Genomic DNA, 21,319 nt, shown 5'->3' with positions numbered 1-21,319 from the left:
ATTATTATGTCACTATGGGGTCATTGTGAATGTGTGTGTGGGCTGCCTACAAAGTGGAAGTGAAATGGAAAGGAGAGACAGATAAGTCAGTTGCTTAGCTGTAAGTATCTATTCCCTTAATAACGGGGCATTCCAGTAATCTTCCTCAAATCTCTACAGTGGAAGGGCTTGACCAACACGTGGTCAGTCACTCTCATTTTTACTCACCCACTGGGGAGAGTAGAGTAACGCAGATCCACCACAGGGGCAGGACGTCTCATTTCTAAATCGCAGGACTAAAGTTAAACATTATTTTAAAATGAAGAAAGGGTCATTTTGTCTCGCCACATTTATTCGGATTATCTATATGCGGCTAACTGGATTTTGCATTCTGTACTTCTCTCTAGTTGCAGGTAAGTGATTGAATGTTTTGAACGTCACTTGAACAAAGAAAGTGCTGTTTAAGCTACTGCAATATTCATTGACAAAATTCTTTGTATTTTCATGGTATGTCTTAATAAATTATATAGCTATGGTTCGATGAAACTATAACAAATAGGCTATTTGTGTCTGCCCGTCCAGTACAGTTCAGTATCAGTTCATCAGTCAAACGCGTATATCTTCAGGTGAAAATAAGAGCTAGTAAGTTTCAAGCTTTGAACCTCAAAAGACTTCTAAAAGTAAACAAATAAATAATTATAGTCTATGCATTAATCGTACATGCATCCTTTTTAAAACGGACCTACTTTTTTGGTCTTCACACCAAGAATCTGGAAGCCAGACGAGGGCGCAATAACATTTTTATAAAAAAAGTTTTCTTTTGAGCGCTTTTGTGTTTGTTCCCAGAAATTCAGAGGGTTTTTTTGTCTGTAGACCAAAGTTGTCAACACTGAAAATGATATTTTAAGAATTCTATGACAAGAAATTTCACAAAAGTAGAGAGTAGCCTATAAGGCCAGTTCACACCAAGGACGATAACTAGATAACTATTCTAATTCTAAATATAGGCCTAGTTTTCAACATCCAAGTATAGCGGAGGTCACACCACAGCTATAACGATAACGGCAAAGAGAAATGATATTGTTGGAATCACTTTCAACAATATCATTGTATATTATTGTTGGAACACAGCAGGGGCGATTCTAGGGTCAGAGCTTTAGGGGTGCTGAGCACCCAATGAGCCCCACTGCCACCACCCACATTTTACACCCATATACGCTCCCCCTCTCTCTTCATTTTATTTATTTAATTAGTTATTTGTAAGGGGGGCAGTGTACACATTAATCAACATTAGAACAATGAAAATGTGCCCGAGTTAGCTAAAAGAGCTAATTTTCATCAGTAGTTATCCAGCCAGCAGTAAAAAAGGCAACCTTAAAGATATTAACAAATTTGTTAAACTATGTTGGGTGGACTATGTTCCTCTAGGGGGGTTCGGGGGCATGCTCCCCCGTTAGAAAATTTTGTACATTTTAAGGTTAAATGCATCAATCTTGTGCTCTTTGAGAGATCAAAATTAAGAGCTTCAACCCATGAACTGCTCGTTGAACAAAGAAAAAGCATTGATTTGTACCAGGACAACAAAGAGGGCTCAAACTTTTTTTTAGTTGAGTCTCAGTCTACATTACATTATCAATGGTGTTTTAAGATCCCAAACAAATATTATAATAATGTAATAATGATTTATAAATTATTCCTATGATGTAAAATCCATATAGCCTATAAATGTACTATTGTCATGGTGCAATAATCACAGGGAGCAGATGCGAGTGAACAGGGATTTATTGAAACTCAGTCCAATGCAGTAAGCCAGAAACAAGGTGACGCAGGGACTTCGACGGTCAACCAGATGATGTGAAGACAGACGGTGAAATCCACAGGACACGGTGAACAATACTCAATACACGATCGACACTTCACGGAGGACGAGACGATCAGGAACACAGGGACCAGGAACAGAGACACACCAACACCAAACAACGATCTGACAAAGATGAGAGAACAGTGGTGAGTATATATGCAAGGTGGTGATCGACTGCAGCTGGTGATGATTGATGATGAGCAGCTGGAGTGGATCAGGTAATGCCACACAGACACGCCCCTCACACACGTGCATTCATACAACAACATAAACACGAGACTAGAAGGAAACAGAGGAACTGTCCACCGTGACAGTACCCCTCTCCCTAAGAACACCTCCTGGCGTTCTCAGACTCCCTTACCTGTTGATTGTAATCATCGATAAGAGAGTGATCCAGAATGTCTCTAGCAGGAACCCAACTTCTCTCCTCCGGACCGTAACCTTCCCAGTCCACCAAGTACTGGAATCCGCGTCCCCTCCGTCTAGAATCCAGAATGCGATTGACCGAATAGGATGGTTCCCCATCTACGAGTCGCGGCGGTGGAGGAACCGGGACTGGCGGATTAATGCGAGCATAAAACACGGGCTTGACTTTGGATACATGGAACACGGGATGAATTCTCTTGTACGCAAGAGGAAGTTGAAGGCGGACTGCCACCGGACTAACGATCTTGGTGACAGCAAATGGGCCAATAAATTTGGGAGCAAGTTTATTCGAGACGGATCGGAGAGGAATGTTCTTGGTAGAAAGCCACACTTTGGAACCGACGACGTATACGGGAGGCTTCCGCCGGTGGCGATCGGCTTTGGCCTTGGTGCGCGCTCCCACTTGGAGTAGAGTCTCACGGGCTCTAGTCCAAGTGCGATGACACCTCTGGATGAAGGCGTGGGCGGAGGGGACCGCGACTTCGGATTCCAGACTGGGAAAGATTGGTGGCTGGTAACCTACACTACACTCAAACGGAGATAGGCCCGTAGATGACACTGGTAACGTATTGTGGGCGTACTCCACCATTGACAGTTGCTGACTCCAAGAGGAAGGGTTCTTGGAAACCATACACCGCAACGTTCTTTCCACATCTTGGTTGGCTCTCTCAGTTTGACCATTGCTCTGGGGGTGAAACCCAGAGGACAGACTAACAGTCGCCCCCAGTAATTTACAAAATTCTCGCCAAAATTTGGACACAAATTGGGGACCCCTGTCGGAAACCACGTCCATCGGGAGGCCATGTAACCGAAAGACGTGATCTACGATCGTAACCGCTGTTTCCTTAGCTGAAGGTAATTTGGGTAAGGGGATGAAATGTGCTGCCTTCGAGAATCGGTCCACCACAGTTAAAATCACTGTGTTACCCTGAGAGGGTGGGAGGGCGGTAATGAAATCTAGAGCGATATGGGACCAGGGTCTCGAAGGCACCGGCAGCGGTTGAAGTAACCCATCTGGAGGTTGATTGGAAGACTTACCAATAGCACAAACTGAACAAGCCAAAACAAAATCGTGAACGTCGCGAGCCATACGTGGCCACCAAAACCGTTGCTTGACTGAAAAACCAGTGCGAGTAACTCCTGGATGACAGGCTACGTTGGAACTGTGACCCCACTGGATAACGTCAGACCGTAATCCCTCCGGCACAAACAGACGATTCGGTGGGCAACCGGGCGGAGGCGTTACCCCTTCTAAGGCTCTCTTGACCTTCGCTTCGATCTCCCATGTGAGTGTTGAAACGAATATGGTTTCGGGTAAAATACACTCGGGAGTAGACGGGCGATCGGAAAAATCAAATATGCGAGATAAAGCGTCCGGTTTGATGTTCTTGGAACCCGGACGGTAGGAGAGAGTGAAATCAAAACGACCGAAAAAAAGTGCCCACCGAGCCTGCCTGGAGTTCAATCTTTTGGCAGTTCTAATGTATTCAAGGTTCTTGTGATCGGTCCAGACGATAAAAGGTACCCCCGACCCTTCTAACCAGTGGCGCCACTCTTCCAACGCCAACTTGACTGCCAACAACTCTCTGTTACCAATGTCATAATTGCGTTCGGCTGGAGATAAACGATGTGAAAAAAACGCGCAAGGATGCATCTTGTCGTCCACAGGTGAACGCTGGGATAACACCGCTCCTACTCCCACCTCTGATGCGTCAACCTCCACCACGAACTGACGTGATGAATCAGGGGTTATTAAGATTGGAGCTGAAACAAAGCGGCTTTTCAGTTTAGCGAACACAGCCTCGGCTGAGTCGGACCACCTGAACGCAGTTCGGGGGGAGGTCAAGGCAGTCAGAGGCGCGACTAGCTGGCTGAAATTGCGAATGAAACGCCGGTAAAAATTGGCGAACCCCAGAAACCTCAACAGGGCCTTGCGTGAATCTGGGCTTGGCCAATCCACCACAGCCTTGATCTTCTCAGGGTCCATCCGCATCCCCTCGGACGACACGATGTATCCTAGAAAGGGAACAGACTGTGCATGAAAATCGCATTTCTCCGCCTTGACAAAAAGCCCATTCTCTAGCAGCCTCTGAAGCACTCGACGGACGTGCTGCACATGTTCCTGGAGAGACGAAGAAAAAATCAATATGTCGTCCAGGTAGACATAAATGAATTGGTCGATCATGTCTCGCAGCACGTCATTGACCAATGCCTGGAAAACTGCTGGGGAGTTGGACAATCCGAACGGCATGACCAAATATTCAAAGTGCCCCCTAGGGGTGTTAAAAGCAGTTTTCCATTCATCACCCTCCCTGATGCGAACCAAATGATATGCATTACGTAAGTCCAATTTCGTGAAAATGGATGCTCCCTGCAACCTCTCGAAGGCTGAAGACATCAACGGCAAAGGATAAGTATTCTTTACCGTGATGTTATTCAACCCTCGGTAATCAATGCAAGGTCGCAGCGATCCATCCTTCTTCCCCACAAAAAAGAACCCCGCCCCCGCTGGAGAAGAGGAAGGGCGAATGAACTTGGCTGCTAGAGAATCAGAAATATATTTCTCCATAGCCTCTCTTTCAGGAATCGAAAGTGAAAATAACTTGCCTTTAGGCGGAGACTTACCTGGCAGTAAATCTATCGCACAGTCATAGGGACGATGCGGAGGGAGAGAAGCAGCACGAGACTTACTGAACACTTCCTTCAGGTCTAGATACTCCGCGGGCACGTTAGACAAATCCCCCGCCTCCTCCTGTAACACAGAAACAGGTACAGACGAACAAGCAGACACAAGACAAGACTTATGACATTCCTTATTCCACTCCAGCACAGCTTTATGAATCCAGTCCACACGGGGGTTGTGTTTGATGAGCCAAGGATGTCCAAGAACAACGGGTGCCAGCGGTGAGTCCAAAATCAGAAAAGAAATAGTCTCGGTGTGGTTGCCAGAGGTGATGAGAGTGATATCTTCGGTTCTGTGTGAGATGGTGGGGAGTTCTTGGCCATTTAATGCGTGCACAGAAATCCGGTGATCGAGGGAACGGAGGGGAATTTGAAAAGTGCGTGCAAAATTAAAATCCATAAAATTACCTTCCGCCCCGGAGTCCAGTAGTGCAAGACAGTCGTGTTGATTAGTTGACCATCTCAGTCTTACCGAGAGGAGAGTGGAAGTAGATGTTGCTGATGAGGTCTTCCTGGCGGAGATCCCACCCGACAGTAGCCTCACGTTTACTGTCGGGCTTGGCCTTTTACCGGGCAGCTGTAAGCATAATGACCAGTCCCTCCGCAATACAGGCAAAGGCCCTGGGACCTCCGCCTCTCCCTCTCCTCCCGGGAAAGCCGAGCTCGACCCACCTGCATAGGCTCGTGATCGTTGACGGGACTGACCACGTCCCTGCCGCTGGATCGCTGGACGTCCATCTCTCCGAACGTACGGGTGGAAGTTGTTCTGCGCTCGACTCTGGACAGTCGAGCGTCCACCCGTAAGGCGAGGTCAATCAGGCCGTTGAGAGTCGTGGGGAGATCCAGGGCGTAGATCTCCTTCTGGACGTGGTCAGCCAGCCCATGCAGGAACATGTCCCACTGCGCCTCCTCGTTCCAGCCACACTCCGCCGCCAGGGTCCTGAACTCGATTGAGAACTCCGATACTGAACGTCTTCCTTGGCGAAGTTCCGCCAACGTTCTGGCCGCCTCTCTTCCTGATACTGACCTGTCGAACACTTTCTTCATCTCGTTCGACAGGTCCTGGAACGAGGCACAGCATGGGTTCTGGTTCTCCCACACCGCCGTTCCCCAGAGTGCCGCTCTCCCAGTCAATAAAGTCAGTACAAATGCAACCTTGGTCTGTTCGTTGGAAAAAGTGTGTGGCTGCAAGGCAAAATGCATAGAACACCGGTTTAGAAATGCTCTGCAAAATGAAGGCTCACCCGAATATGCTTCTGGTACCGGCAAACGGGGTTCCGACTGGGAGGGGCTTCCCGATGGTGCGAGAGGAACGGCAGGTGTGGGGGGCGCAGCGGGAACACGTAGGCGCTGGATCTGCTGGGTGAGCTCGGACACCTGCGTCACCAAAGCTTGAACTGCGCGACCCGTGTCGCCGATCTCCTTCTCCTGAGAGTTCATTCTCTGAATGCTGTGATGTACGAACTCCTCGATGGATGTGGCTGCCGCACTCGCTGCTCCCATTTGACGGTCAGATCGTTCTGTCATGGTGCAATAATCACAGGGAGCAGATGCGAGTGAACAGGGATTTATTGAAACTCAGTCCAATGCAGTAAGCCAGAAACAAGGTGACGCAGGGACTTCGACGGTCAACCAGATGATGTGAAGACAGACGGTGAAATCCACAGGACACGGTGAACAATACTCAATACACGATCGACACTTCACGGAGGACGAGACGATCAGGAACACAGGGACCAGGAACAGAGACACACCAACACCAAACAACGATCTGACAAAGATGAGAGAACAGTGGTGAGTATATATGCAAGGTGGTGATCGACTGCAGCTGGTGATGATTGATGATGAGCAGCTGGAGTGGATCAGGTAATGCCACACAGACACGCCCCTCACACACGTGCATTCATACAACAACATAAACACGAGACTAGAAGGAAACAGAGGAACTGTCCACCGTGACAACTATATAATGAAAATTAATATTTCAAAAGTATATTTTAGTCAACATTACACTATAGGAAAATTAAAATACTTTTATCATATTTCTACACTTGCAAGAAATAAACCCGTAAGCTTTTATTTAGGAGAAAATACCAGATATATAACCATGCTGATCGCGTGAGCAAAGTGCACACTTTTCTTTAAATCACCCAGCAAAATTTGTGCTGTTTTATATAGGCAAAAAGCCATATCATGGATTCGATTGTAGTTTGTTGGCAAAATATAACACTAGCCCCTTATGTTAGGTTATACATTTTACATACAATTTACATCTCATGTGTGTTGGGAAAAGAGAGAAGAGAGAGTTAGGCAAAAGGTAGATTCAAACTCAGGTCGAGCGCATCTAACTTCACTCACGCTCTACGACCTACGCCACTGTAGTACTCCGTGACGTGCATCTATTTACTAGAAAGACAGGCACTTCTCCGTTAGACAGGCAAAGCTCCGTTATCGAAAATGCAAAATGCAAAATGCAAAATGCAAAAAAAAAAAAAAAATTTAATTTTTTTTTTTACAAAAAACCTTTTTTTTTCTTCCCCTCGCTTGGGCGCATGGCGTACTTGCAATGTATAAATTTTATCAGATCGGCCCTCGCGGCCTCGAAACACCACCGGCTCACCGGGAAAACTCCCGACTCTCCCGATTGCCACTCCGCTAACGTTACTCCACAGCGGAGGCGACCCGCTAGATTAAAACAGTCCGAAAATAAACACTTATTATAGGTGTACCAATGATTCAGGATACTGACTCCAGTACTCACCGATATGGTTTCGGAATCGGAACAACTGAAAGGAAAAAAGTATGTGAGACACAGCTCTGGAGCGTCTCAGTTGATTCACAAAACTACCTAACGGCCCGGATTCTCATAACTCTGCGTGTGTTTCGCGCTGGATGACGGCCGTGCTGAGCGGTGCAGGTATAAAGAAGTAACGTTAGAAGAAGAGAAATGTTTTCTCTTTCATTTCATTTTAAACCACAAACTACTGAGTATGTTTTGGACATTATTTAACCGTGTCAAAGACGAACAAAATTTTTAGAATAACAACATTTCTTGCTCCAAGTTTTAGGGGTGCTGAGCTCCTCTTTAGGGGTGCTGAAGCACCCCTAAAAAGGGGCTAGCCTCGCCCATGGAACACAGAAAGGTGTTATCCAGCTGATGAACGATATAAATCACAGCCAATCAGAATCCATTCTGCTGGAACGAGCTCGAGCCGCAGACAAGCAGGCCCTTATGAACTAATACTATATCTTATAGTTATCGTCCTTGGTGTGAAAGCCAGGGTATGGAGGGATTATTGAGTCAGTAGATATTTTTTGTACAAAATATTCTTACAGTGTGACTGAATAGGCTAGGCTGGCTACTATAGGCTACTACAGATGACTTCCAGATTTCTTTGTTTTGTGTTTTGCATGATCATCACTCAAAAACGGAATTCATTACTCTTAATTTAATTGAAGAAAGTTTTCAATTTAGTTTAGTTAGTTCAAAATCAGTTTAGCTGAGTCAACATAATTTAGTTGGCTTATGTTAAATTTATTTACTGTAGTAGGCTATGTTTAACTTAACTTTATTACATTAGAAATATTTTTTTATGTCAGTCCAACTTAATTTATTTGATTAATGTACTGATACTTAATTTAAAAATTGTAAAGCTCATAATGTTTTCTGAATGATCATGTGACTGAAGTCTGGTGTAATGATGCTGAAAGTTCAGCGATACCATCATCAACAGAATAAATTATTACATTTAAAAATTATTTAAAAATAGAAAGCAGTTCTTTTAAATTATAACAATATTTCACAATCTTACTGTTTTTACTGTATTTTTGATCAAATAAAAGCCTTTAAGCCTTTGTGAGCATAAAAAAAAATGATGTTTCCGATCTTTTGACAGATAGGCTACTTTATTATGTATAATATAAACAGCTGTGGTGACTGACTAAATAACAAAAATATTACAACAAGAATTTATTGTTTATCATGTAAAGACACCAAAAATTCAAACCAGCTGAAAATTAATAGAGATTTATAACAAATATTGATTAACCTTTAAAATCAGTTTGGTTCAATTGAAGTCAAATGTATAAAAATAAACCAAGCAAATTATGTTAACTTAGCAAGTTATGTTGTATGTATTTATGTTTAAGATTTATGTCAAGTGTAATAAAAAAGGAAATCAAAAGGCACTGTGCATACATGAAAATCATATATTAGGTGATAAAATAAGGTACTTTGTGATTTTGTGCAGTTTGTTTAGTCAGTTTGAAAAATGTTTAAAAGGTTTTTAAAAATCCTGTATTTTTTGCTTTTCTGTGGGCAGGTTCACATGCTTATGAATGTCCAGTTCAGCTCAACCCACAGAGAGTTATTGTGGAGTTCGGTGGTTTTGTCTCAGTCAACTGCAGCACTTCTGTCCCGCATACAGGGATGGGATGGGAAGCCAGTGAGGGAGCAGTGTCCATGAGCAGAGACAGTCTGATCACATGGAGAGTGTCAAACCTGAGAGAATGGGACATAGAGCCAATCTGTTACATAAACTATAAGGGACAGTGTCCAGTACATCTCCCAGTGACTATTTACAGTGAGTTTCTCTGTTATTGATACTTTTATATTCTCAGCAATATCTACTATACATTGATGACTGCAGATATCAGAGAGTGTAAATCTTCCTCCACAGAGACTCCAGACAGTGTGTCCATCAGCACTGTGAATCACAACGGACCAATGATGGAGGGAAACCAGTATGAGCTCCAGTGTGACGTTCTCAATGTGGCTCCTGTTCAGAATCTCATTATCAACTGGTACAAAGGACAGACTCTGCTGGATCAAACCAACTTCACTGACACCATCAAGACTCCAGTCAGTAAAACATCTACACTCCTGATCCGTCCAGACAGAGCTGATGATGGAGCTCAGTACTGGTGTGAAGCAAAGCTGGAACTGGGAGAAGAAGGACCTCAACCTCCTCCAACAGCCCCGTCAAAACATCTCAACATTACTGTATATTGTAAGTAAGATCCATCAGCTTCTATCATTCATCTTTTAAGAACATCTGTTAAAGTCCAAATCAAGCAGACTTTTCCACTTACCATGTCACAGAGTCAAGTTGTGTGATGACAGGGATCGGATGCAGTATGTAACTTTTTCTTGTCAAATTTCTAGATTTGAGTAGTTTTGTTGAAAACTACAAGATTAAAATTAATATGGATTAAAGTCGTCGAGAAACCAAAATGTAACCTATTTACTTTGTCGGCGCACGTTACTAGTCTTTAGGTGAACAATTAATCCGATTAATCTTTAATAAAATTCTGAACATTTCCTTTTCCCTTGGAAATACATCACGACACTGGAGAAAAGTCGGTTGCGACTTCCGGCTCATGGGGACTTTAACAAAAGACACTTATCATGTATATGTAGGAGAAACACCTCTTAAACTGTTTTTTTGCTCCTTCCTGCAGCTAAACCGATCATCAATAAGACCAAACCGCCCTCCATAGTGCCTGTGTTTCGAGGATATCCAGGGGTGATTGTTTGTGAAGCCGAGGGAAACCCAACACCATCAATCAGATGGAATCTCAGCACAACTGATATAGTTTATAGTGAAACTCTTACTATAACAGAATCAACACCTGAGGATCTGTACTGCATTGCAAACAATTCAGTTGGCACCACCATCAAACATGTAAAAGTGTCCATACAAGGTAACAATGCATTTTTGTATCATTTTCAATTCTAAGTGACTGTTTCAATAACACTAGCAGTAATACTACAGAAAGGTACTTTGGTAGGGTTGTTTAAAAAACATTGTTTTGTTTTTTACATTTTTTACATTTTATTGTGAAAAAGCAAAAACAGTTTAGTAAAAATGACGCACAGCTTTCAGATTTTAGCTCGGCTTCCTTTGTGGTTAATGTTTTCGGCTTTTCACAAAGTATTTGCACTTTTGTAAGAAGCTGTTTGGTTTGTTGTTCGTGTAATGCGCTCCTTGCAGTCAAGGGAAATGGCTTGTGGATCGTGTGACCATAGTTGCCCTGCATGGATTTTTACTTAGATTAGCTGCTGACTTTTGATATGTTGGAGCAATTATGTAGGCTTGGTATCCATCCCCAGTTTTGCTTGCTTGGGTTTTATTCCCTAAATTTGATTTACTCATATATTTGTTTCTTTTGATACAGAGAATTGCATGCCCATATTAGTATGCATTATTGTTGCTGTAGTACTGGTCATCTCAATGATCTTCATCATCTACTTCACCCTCTACAAAAAAAAAAAGAAGATGGGCCATTATGATTTGAGGAAGCCCCGAGCACACAATGGACTCTTAGCACAGCCAGCACAGTCCTCATGAAGGACCTCTGGCCTCCTGTCAGATCAGTCGGAGCAGACGGTCACAAGGATCGGTGTTCTGCTCACTTGACTCTTAGATCATCGCACTGCCAGTCACATCCTCACATTGTTGACCAAGGATGTTGATCAATTAAAAACGTTTGAGTAATCCTGCTTAGATTTCTTGTGTGTTCTTATAAAAAGGAACTATGCTTACACTTTATGTTTAAGGCACATTGCACATTCTACTATTTATTATATAAGACACCAAAGTTGTTAATCTAGCCCTTTCATGCACTGAAGTCACTACAGTGGACAGCTATTAAAAAAGCTTTTTCTTGAATTTGCACGGGTTTTGATGGCGTAGTTGTACATCAGTGTCAAGAGTGGACCCTGTTGTATCATCCTATACATTGATTGCAACCAAGTTGCAAGCCGTTGTGTGTCGATCACACCCCCCCCCCCTCAAACCAAGATGGCAAAGGGTCAGTCAGAAATGCCAAATATCTACAGAATATCCACCCATTCCTTCTATCCTATAGTGAACCTCATGCACCAATGGTTATATTTCAGCTACAATTCATACTTATACTGTGAATGCTGTTTTTAAAAATCAACAACATTTTTTGACTGTAAATAAATGTATTTGTGTTATGTATCTATAAACTACAGGAACGTCTTGTCTGTCTGTGTGTCTTGTCTGCCTGTATGTCTGTTAATCGAATATCTCTTGAACCGTTAGTCAAATCGATTTCAAACTTGACTTGTGCAGTGCCGATCTTGCAAAAGATATCGGTAAATATATCTGTAAAAGAAGCACACATTGAAGTTGTGGTTTAAAAACAAACATTCTGACATTAGAGAGGGTTGTGGTTTAAAATTTGTGGATTAAAAATAAACATTAAGTCAGCTACACTGTTTATTTCTGAATATTGTAGTTATTCAGAAGCAGTTAGTTGTCAGTAGTTAGTCATATATGTAGTTCACTTTTCCATATCGTATGTCATTATGTCAGTATCAGTATTTGCTTTCAACCATGCACAAATAAAAATGTCACTGAACTGAGCAAACCAACAATTACTAAAAACACACAAAAAGTGATTTTGCACTTAGTTACTGTCCAATCGAAAAATATACAGTACACACACGAATAATACACAGTATATATAAATATAATATACATATAAGTATAATATATACAATATAAGTGTAGCACTTATTCATTTGTGGATGTTAACTGAATATGTAAATTAGCTACACTGTTTGATTCTGAATATTATATTTTATTCTGGTCCGCTTAACGTTATCGTTTTCTCAGAGTTTAGGCTCCTGTGTAATAGTAGCTTAGGCTATTCAGCAACCCTAACATACCAAACCAACAATTACTAAAAACACACAAAAACAGATTTTGCACGGGCATTGCACTAGTCAAAATGTAAATTTCATTGACATCCAAAAAGTAATCTAATTATGTAATGCACGTTACTTGAAATGCATTTTTTTACCCGTAACATCAAAAAGTAATCTGATTACATAATCCACATTACTTGTTTGATTAAAGGTAATCTGATTTCGAAATGGATGTTGCATGTAATGCATATCTTTACTCATATTCATAACATCAAAAAGTAATCTAATTATGTAATGCGCATTACTTGTTAGATTAAAAGCAATCTGATTTTGTAATCCATGTTGCATGTAATGCATTAATTTACTTGTTAGATCAAAAAGTAATCTGATTACGTAATGCACATTACTTGTTAGATTAAAGGTAATCTGATTTCATAATGCATGTTGCATGTAATGCATATCTTTACTCTTATTCATAACATCAAAAAGTAATCTGATTATGTAATGCACATTACTTGTTAGATTAAAAGCAATCTGATTTCGTAATCCATGTTGCATGTAATGCATTAATTTACTTGTTAGATCAAAAAGTAATCTGATTACATAATGCACTTTACTTGTAATTAATTACTTGTTAGATCAAAAATGAATCTGATTACGCAATGCATGTACTCATAACAAAAAAATCTGATTACGTAATGCACATTACTTGTGACGCATTACTTTGCCCGTAACATCACAAAAGTAATCTGATTGCGTTATGTATGTTACTTGTAATGCGTCACCCTCAACACTGCTCATTTCAGATGAGATTGAAAAAAAATGGGCTGTGCTGGAAATGTGTCCATCTTAAACATAAATAGAATTATAAGCTAATAAGGGTAAATTGACATAGGTCTACTCTGGTACACTGGTGAGAGCATCTGAGTGGTTTCCACAGTGTTTCCACAGTTGTAACTTGACAGGCTAAATTTCGGATGTGTCTTTTAGTGATCTAGTGTCTACACCATAATAGCGAACATTCTCAGAACATTCTGGCAAGGTTCTCTCAAAGTAACGGTGAAAGAATGTTTGTTCAAAGTTATCTGGTCTTTATTAATGTTCTCAAAACGTTAGCACATAAACTTATTATTTATACTGGTTATACTGAAACATTTGGACCTTCTAGTTTTTTCAGAATGTTCAAAGAACATTCTAAATTGTCCCTCAATGTTTGTAAAATGATCAAATGGAATGTTCCCTTAATGTTCTTATTACCAAGATTTTTTTCAGGGAACATTCAGAAATAAACATTTTTGTAACTTTTGTAACATTAGCAAAATGCTCTTCTATTTGTGTTAGATGGGGCCAGTCTGATTATCTTGTGATGGACTGGTTACTCTCAGCATCATATGTATTCTATGTCATGAGTAGTACTGAGTATTCAGAGATGCTGCTCCTTTCTGCATACTAAATATGCTTATTCAGACAGCGAATGTGTCCATCGATCATGCTGTGGCTCACTCATGAATCAGTTACAAATTACCAATGCCTGAGGGGGTCCATAATCACTTATAATATGACTCATAAGAGATATCAAACAGCATACAAAGCTGTGATTTTACTGTCACTGAGCTCGAGGATGTTTTGACAATCGAGGGAAATGGGGTGAAGTGAAGTAAAGAGTTGTGGCTTTTCAATGTTCAAAACATTACATTGCCTTTTCCAATAGATGAATGTGCTCTCTTTTTCAATAACCCCGATTTGAAGTGACGATACAAAGTGATAAAGTTGCAATACGTGCACTTTAGAGAGATGTGTGGGGGAGGGCTCACATTAACTAAAGCAGGCAGCTATGCGAGGGCAGACTGGGCAGTGGTTTCCTGCGATAAATGAGGGGTCCGAGTTAGTGTGTTGTGTTATCGCCTGAACAATTAAACACTGTTAGCTGGTTAGAAACAGTGTCGATACCGCGCAAACACTGCTAAAATGACGGCGTGCAGCGATCGGATACTCTTTACGTGTCTAATTTTTGATCTGCTTTCGAGGTGGTATGCGTTGGATGGTAGGACAACTAATCTTGTATCTGTTCCTGAAGGGGGAAATAAATAATAAACACAGAATATAATATATAAATATATTCAGAACAGTTTTCGGTGTTAAACTTGATGACGCTGTCTTAAATACGTCAAGGGTGATTAAATAGTCGCTTCTGAAAAGACTTCTGTGTAGCACTGTTTAAATAGCGATAAACGTTGTCAAACAAATACAACGTGTTTGTTATCATTTTGTAGCCTAAGTAACCGCAGCCAACCATAAAAGTAGACCGTCCGTAGCAATTGCTTATAAAAGTTAAGTTAGTCTCTCAGTTTTTAACAGGTAGAAAATGTAAAGGGCTCCTGAAGCTATTCACCGGGAAACATTCACTGTTTTTTTTTTTTTTTTTTTAAGGGTGGTTCCTTGGTATACTAAATTTGTTAACTACATTTCAAGGTTATCTTTGACTTGCAAAAGTGAATCACTCAACTTGCTGATGGTAACAGTTGTCTTGCTCCAGCAACAATAATGACTGGAGTTTGGATTACCTGCTAAAAAAATATCTTAAACCTAATCTGGTTTACTGTCCTTAGGTGGTTTTCCATGTCTGGCTAGTTTAGAGGAGTTTGGGTCTGTCCAGCTAGCTTAGCCAGGCTGCCCCGTGTAAACCAGCTAAGAACTGTAAATGCGTGTTTAAGCATTTTTAGCAGTGATATAAGACGTCTCCATGAAGTCGAGATCATCACACTGGAAATACCACACTGCTCACAATATAACATAGGAAGTTAACCATTTCACAGAATGGAAGCAAAGGCCAGTGTGCTGGAAAATACACCTTAAGATGGTGATTGTGCTTTGAAGCATGGCTGATGGTCATTGATGGTCAAAGAGCAATAGTTGCAACATACAAACTACTACATACAGTAGCTACCTTGTGTCTTAAACAGCACTCAGCTGAAGCAGGGACATGTTTAAAATAAAACCAAAAAACCAAAACACATTTCTGTTAAATTTTTTATTGTAATTTTGTGATTCATTTTAGTTACTCTTTTATTATTGCTTTATGTGTCTTCCAGATATTTCCATCAGTGTTAATCACACCGGACCAATGAAAGTGGACGAGGGGTATGAGTTCCAGTGTGACATTCACACTGTGGCTGAGGTTGTTGTGAGAATGTACAAAGGACAGCATCAAGTGAATGAAACAATCTTCACCTTTGATACTTCAGACAGAAATCCATATAAAGTCCAGATCCATCCAAATAAAAATGATGATGGAGCTCAGTACTGGTGTGAAGCAGAGCTGGAACTGGGAGAAGAATCTCAACGTCCTAAAGTCACATCAAAACCTCTGAGCATTACTGTACATTGTAAGAATAATAATTTTTCCACTCATTTAGCAGGTATTATATTGGTCTTAATTATTAACATTTGTAACCTGTTTTTTGCTCCTTCCTGCAGTTAAACCGATCATCAATGAGACCAAACTGCCCTCCATAGTGCCTGTGTTTCGAGGATATCCAGTGGAGATTGTTTGTGAAGCCGAGGGAAACCCAACACCATCAATCAGCTGGAATCTCAGCACAACTGATATAGTTCCTAGTGAAACTCTTACTATAACAGAATCAACACCTGAGGATCTGCACTGCATTGCAAACAACTCAGCTGGCATCACCATCAGACGTGTAAAAGTGGTGTTAAAAGGTAACTATGCATGTTTGTGTATTTTTTGGTGTACATTTCCAACAGGTGCTTGCAGTATTACTTCAAAATATGGGAAATCAGGCCGAACACTTTTTAAAAATAATAATTATAATGTTCAGTTCACACTAGGTGAAATATGCAATGATAAGTAGCAAATCATGAATAAAATAAACCAAATTGAAAAATAAATTTTTTATTATTATTATGTGAATCAGAATGTATTTAAATAATTTGATTCAACAGATGTTATTATACCAAAGCAAAGGCAATGGAAATTCACTGTTTCACAACGCTGGAAACCTTGAGATAGGAGATTAACACAGATATGATATACCAACATGGTTTAAATGTTATACATCATTTTGTGTGCTTTATTTTGCCATATCAGAAGCAAACAAGCACAATGAGAAGGCTGATCATAAGTACAGTACAAGATATTATATCGGGTACTTTACTATGCTCAGCCTTTTCAATTGGCTTGTTTGCTTCTTATATGGCAAATATTGTTTTCTTCTGGTCACTTTGATATTTAGGTTGACTTGGAAAAGCCAACTTACTGATATTGTACTTAAACTACTTCTTCTTCAGGCCCGTACACACCGGGACGAATATCAGCGCGCGTGTTCACACCCAAGTGATTTTCGCTGACGATGAGCCGAGTGAACATGCAAATTCATTTCCTGACATTAGATGGTGCCCATTTGCTCGCCAAAACCACTCCATATCAGTTTTCTTTAATCAAGATGTTTGTAGTCCCTGTCGCGTTTGTCTCATAGTTCTTTATGTTCTTACACCAACGAGAACTCTACATTCATCTTGCCTTTCATCTTCCTCGTCTTATTTCTTCCTGGCTGTGTAGTAGACGGCGACGCTACTTGGCGTAGATCTTCTTCGCCGTTGCATATGTGTGCTCGGCAAGACCTTTTTGTGTTTGAGTGCCCCCAAGTTGTGTTTACGGTAACTTCCGAAGCTCTAAACACGTGAGCAAAAGCACCAATCTCATTGGTCTAATAGTTTTTGACGCAGTGCGTCAAACTAAAAAAAACGAACCCAAGGCGTTTTTTTAAAAAGACGCTTTAACGCGTGGCGTTTTACGAGTCGGTGCGTGCACACTCACATTGGCGCCCTTTGTTTAGTCACGAGGCGTTAACCGTCAGCGAATAACACACGCAAAATTTGTGCCGGTGTGAAGAGGCCTTTCCTCTGAGCCAAATTTTAGACTGTATCTCCTCCTAGACCGTTAAAGCTACGACCAACAAACTCAGGTCGGACCTTCAGACTGTTCTTACTTAAGGCCTGTTCACAAAGGCAAGATGAATGTAGAGCTCTGCTGTTCTAGTTGGTGTAAGAACATAAAGAACTAAATGACAAATACGACAAGAACTACAAACATCTTGATAAAAGAGAACTAACATGGAGTGGTATGCAGAGCAAATTGGCGCCATCTAATGTCAGGGAATGAATTAGCATGTTCACTCGGCTCATCGTCAGTGAAAATCGCTTGGGTGTGAACACAAAAAACGCGTTGAAAAACGCTGGCGAATAACGTGCGCTGATATTCGTCCCGGTGTGTACGGGCCTTAAGTGTGCTGTATCTTTTAAGACTGATTTGAGTTTCAGTTTTCTTAAAAATTAATATTAAATATCATAAAAATCCCATTGACTTTCATTGCAACAGTTCAAATTGAGCCAAGACTACGGTGGCCCAGTAGTGTACAACACAAAAACTCAAATCTAAACTCCCTGAAGCCCTAGACTCAATTAAACTACCATTCAGTATGAATGAACATCTATCCATCTATCCATCTATCTATCTATCTATCTATCTATCTATCTATCTATCTATCTATCTATCTATCTATCTATCTATCTATCTATCTATCTATCTATCTATCTATCTATCTACCTCTTTCTTTCTAACTAATCCATCTTTCTCTTTCTTTCTTTCTTTTTCTTTCTAGCTATTCTATCTTTCTTACTATTCTTTCTTTTAACTTAAGATTTATTTATTTATGTATAACTATTCTTTCTTTTAAACTTTTCTTTTAAACCTTTATTTCTTTTCTTTCTTTTTTCAAACTAATCTTTCTTTATTTAACTACTCTTTATTTATTTATTTCTCAAACTAATCTTTCTTTCTTTCTAACTAATCTTTCATTCTTTCTAACTGATCTTTTTTCAATCTGATCTTTCTTTTTTCTAACTAATCTTGATGATCCACCCAACCATCTATGTTCATGTTAAAACATGTTAAATCATGCTAGCAATGTGGTAAACCATACTAGAAATATGACAAATCATGTAAAACCATGTTAGAAGAACAGTGTAAAACATTTTCAATCTTTCTGGCTAGGCTTTTCCAAGCCAACTTAAAGTTTGTCTACGAACTGTACCATCTAGTTAAAACTTGCAACTGTGTTATTCGTTTTGGATTGTGACTGATCTTCTGGTGTGCTTTATTTCTCTTGACACAGAGGATTACCTGCCTTTAATAGCAGGACTTGTTGCCATCACAGTGGCGTTCATCTCTGTCATCTTCATCTTCATCTACTCCATCTACTACAAAAAGGCCAAGATGGGCCGTTATAACCTGAAGGATGTCAAGCTTAGTCAACAAAATGGAGACATAGCACAGAATGGCAAAGACAATAGTATTCCTATGAAGAAACTCTCTCAGTCCAATATCCTTGCTTAGGTTATGAAATGAATCCCTGGGTTTGTTGCATCTGCCGAGCCCCATTGTCCACATTGGGCAACGTTTTGTTTTTTACACTGTATCTAGCCCTCTGTTCTGGGGCTATTAGTCTCTTCATGATTTTATGAAGAATTGGTGCATTCGCTTCTCTCTTATGTCCAGTGTTATTCAACTGCTAATTGCAAAGTAACGAAATAAACTTTCACGCAATCTGCAATGGAAAATATCTGACAGAACAAATGTTAAGGTGTTGGCAAAGAAATGCTGAACAAATTTCAAGTTGAAATTGAAGTGATCTTTCAGGATCTTAATGATTCTCTACGATATTCTTCAACTACAAAGGGATATTACTTGGTTAATTAATATTTGCTTTGCACACTATAGTTTAAGGGAATCACACACTTTTAAGCTCTTGTTCGATTGTGTAACAAAACTTTTCTTTTGTATATGTCCCAGGCACATTGATCAAATTATGTTTTGTCAAATGCTATACATACAGTATTTTGAGAGAGAAACTATTGTTGAGTCTTTTACTCTGTTCTTCCTTTAAAGTTTCAGTTCTTCTGGAGAAATCCGCACTTTAGAGTTTGACTATGAAGAAGTGAAAGTTCTTCTCTCATGTTGAACCTGTGGGAAGATATCTTGATGCCTTTCTGAAAATTCTCTCAGGCCTCATAGTCTGTGAAAAAACAACAATGCTGGACATAAAATAAGTGTGCCAGTTTTATGGCTCAAGCAGTTTAATGATGTTAAAAGCATTAACTAAAAAATGACAAGTCTGGCTTTTTTTAACCACCCTTTTGTGGTTGTATAGTAAAAACTGTAAAGATCTTTCGAAGTTTCACCTTTGTGCTCCACAAAACTTTGGAATAACATGAGGGCGAAGTAAATGATGACAGAATTTTCATTATTGTTTGAACTGTGTTTCATAATTTATCTTGCCTGTATTCTTGTGTGGTTTAAATTATATTAATGGAATTAACAGTCTGTCCTTTTAAGCACAATGCATGTGATTTGAATTTGTATATACACATGAGAAAATTTTAGAAAACATATCATTTGTTTAAAAAAATCTAAAATAAAAAAAGGCTATTTGTGCTTTTTACACATCTTGCAAAATAATTGAACATCTGATTTTGTATTGAACAACTGTGTGTTTTATTAAGGGGGTAAATGCAGAGGTGTTGTGTATATGTACTAAAATAAATATTTTTTTTTACCTCAGATGTCCATTTCTGATCATTTGCTCCTCCTATTTACAGATTTATATCCTTGTGCACAACTATGACATTTGATGAGACATGAGAAATGTGTAAGATGAAGAAAACAAACCAATCGCTATGTTTATGCAGTTTTAAGTTATAACAATAGGCTATATAAATGTATATAAAATACATTAAAACAATATAAAAACAATACTAACAGTAAAATAGCCTTTGCTACTACGTAGATATGGCAAGCCGTTTTAGCTTTTATTCATTTCCAGGATATAAATTCTTGAATTCAACAATTACATTTTTTGATATCAACAATTTAATTGCTGATATTTGTATTTTCACTAGTGAAATGTCACCATAGGCTGCTATTCAAAATGAATTATTGATATTATTGTTGATATAATTTCTGATATCAATATTGTTTCAGATATCTAAAATGGCTTTCTTACTAGTAACAATCACATTCATGATATCAGAAATTAACATTGTCACTAGTAAACATTGAATTATTGATATCAACAATGAACATTGTGGCAATTCAATTCAAGACATTTCAACTAGCAACAACTGAATTCTTGATATCAAAAATAAAGGTTTTTACTAGTAATAATTTGTATTTCTGATATGTGAAATTGGAATTTCAACTAGTAAGAAATCAATTCTTGATATCAACAATTGGTTTTGAATGGCACATGGTGACATTTCACTTTTGTTAATATAAAGAATTACATTTTTGATATCAAAAATGTGATTGTTGATATAAAAAAAAAGTGATTGTTGATATCAAGAATCCTGGAAATGAATAAAAGCTAAAACGGCCTGCCATAAGTAGCTGCTTGCAGAGTAGATTTTTTTTTTTAAATCTCATACATTGATAAAATGTAGCATGTCCAACGTGTAAACTACTTTATTATTTTTCCTAAACTTCAATGTAGAGCAAACATTGTTCGACCAGACGCGTTGATATTAATCAAATGTTCCAACATTGAAATGTTTTTTTGATATTATGGTTAAATAACGTTTGTAATGTGCCAACGTGAATGCTCACTATAGCCTACTAA

At 39.6% G+C, this 21,319-nt stretch overlaps 1 protein-coding gene across 1 annotated transcript; it reads left to right on the top strand.

The window, feature by feature from the left end:
• The first annotated feature begins 87 nt into the window (after positions 1 to 87).
• Positions 88 to 20,260, top strand: LOC120489269 (intercellular adhesion molecule 1). Its single transcript, XM_089128769.1, has 7 exons — positions 88 to 392; positions 9,271 to 9,531; positions 9,628 to 9,957; positions 10,409 to 10,651; positions 15,719 to 16,012; positions 16,104 to 16,346; positions 18,821 to 20,260. The coding sequence occupies exons 1-7, from the start codon at positions 299 to 301 to the stop codon at positions 19,039 to 19,041; spliced, it is 1,686 nt and encodes a 561-aa protein (XP_088984895.1). The 5' UTR covers positions 88 to 298; the 3' UTR covers positions 19,042 to 20,260.
• Positions 20,261 to 21,319: the final 1,059 nt, after the last annotated feature.

The sequence above is a fragment of the Pimephales promelas genome, chromosome 3, assembly GCF_988280905.1.
Source record: "Pimephales promelas chromosome 3, fPimPro1.hap1.1, whole genome shotgun sequence".
NCBI classification, from domain to species: domain Eukaryota; kingdom Metazoa; phylum Chordata; class Actinopteri; order Cypriniformes; family Leuciscidae; genus Pimephales; species Pimephales promelas.
Note: the sequence above shows the minus strand (reverse complement) of the source record. Positions and strands in the feature narration are given on the sequence as shown.

Bases quoted from the DNA above. Each gene is read 5' to 3' on its own strand.
- LOC120489269 (XM_089128769.1), top strand. From the start codon at position 299: ATGAAGAAAGGGTCATTTTGTCTCGCCACATTTATTCGGATTATCTAT. The intron at 9,532-9,627 runs GTGAGTTTCTCT...CTTCCTCCACAG, and splicing joins TCTCCCAGTGACTATTTACA to AGACTCCAGACAGTGTGTCC. The intron at 9,958-10,408 runs GTAAGTAAGATC...TCCTTCCTGCAG, and splicing joins TCTCAACATTACTGTATATT to CTAAACCGATCATCAATAAG.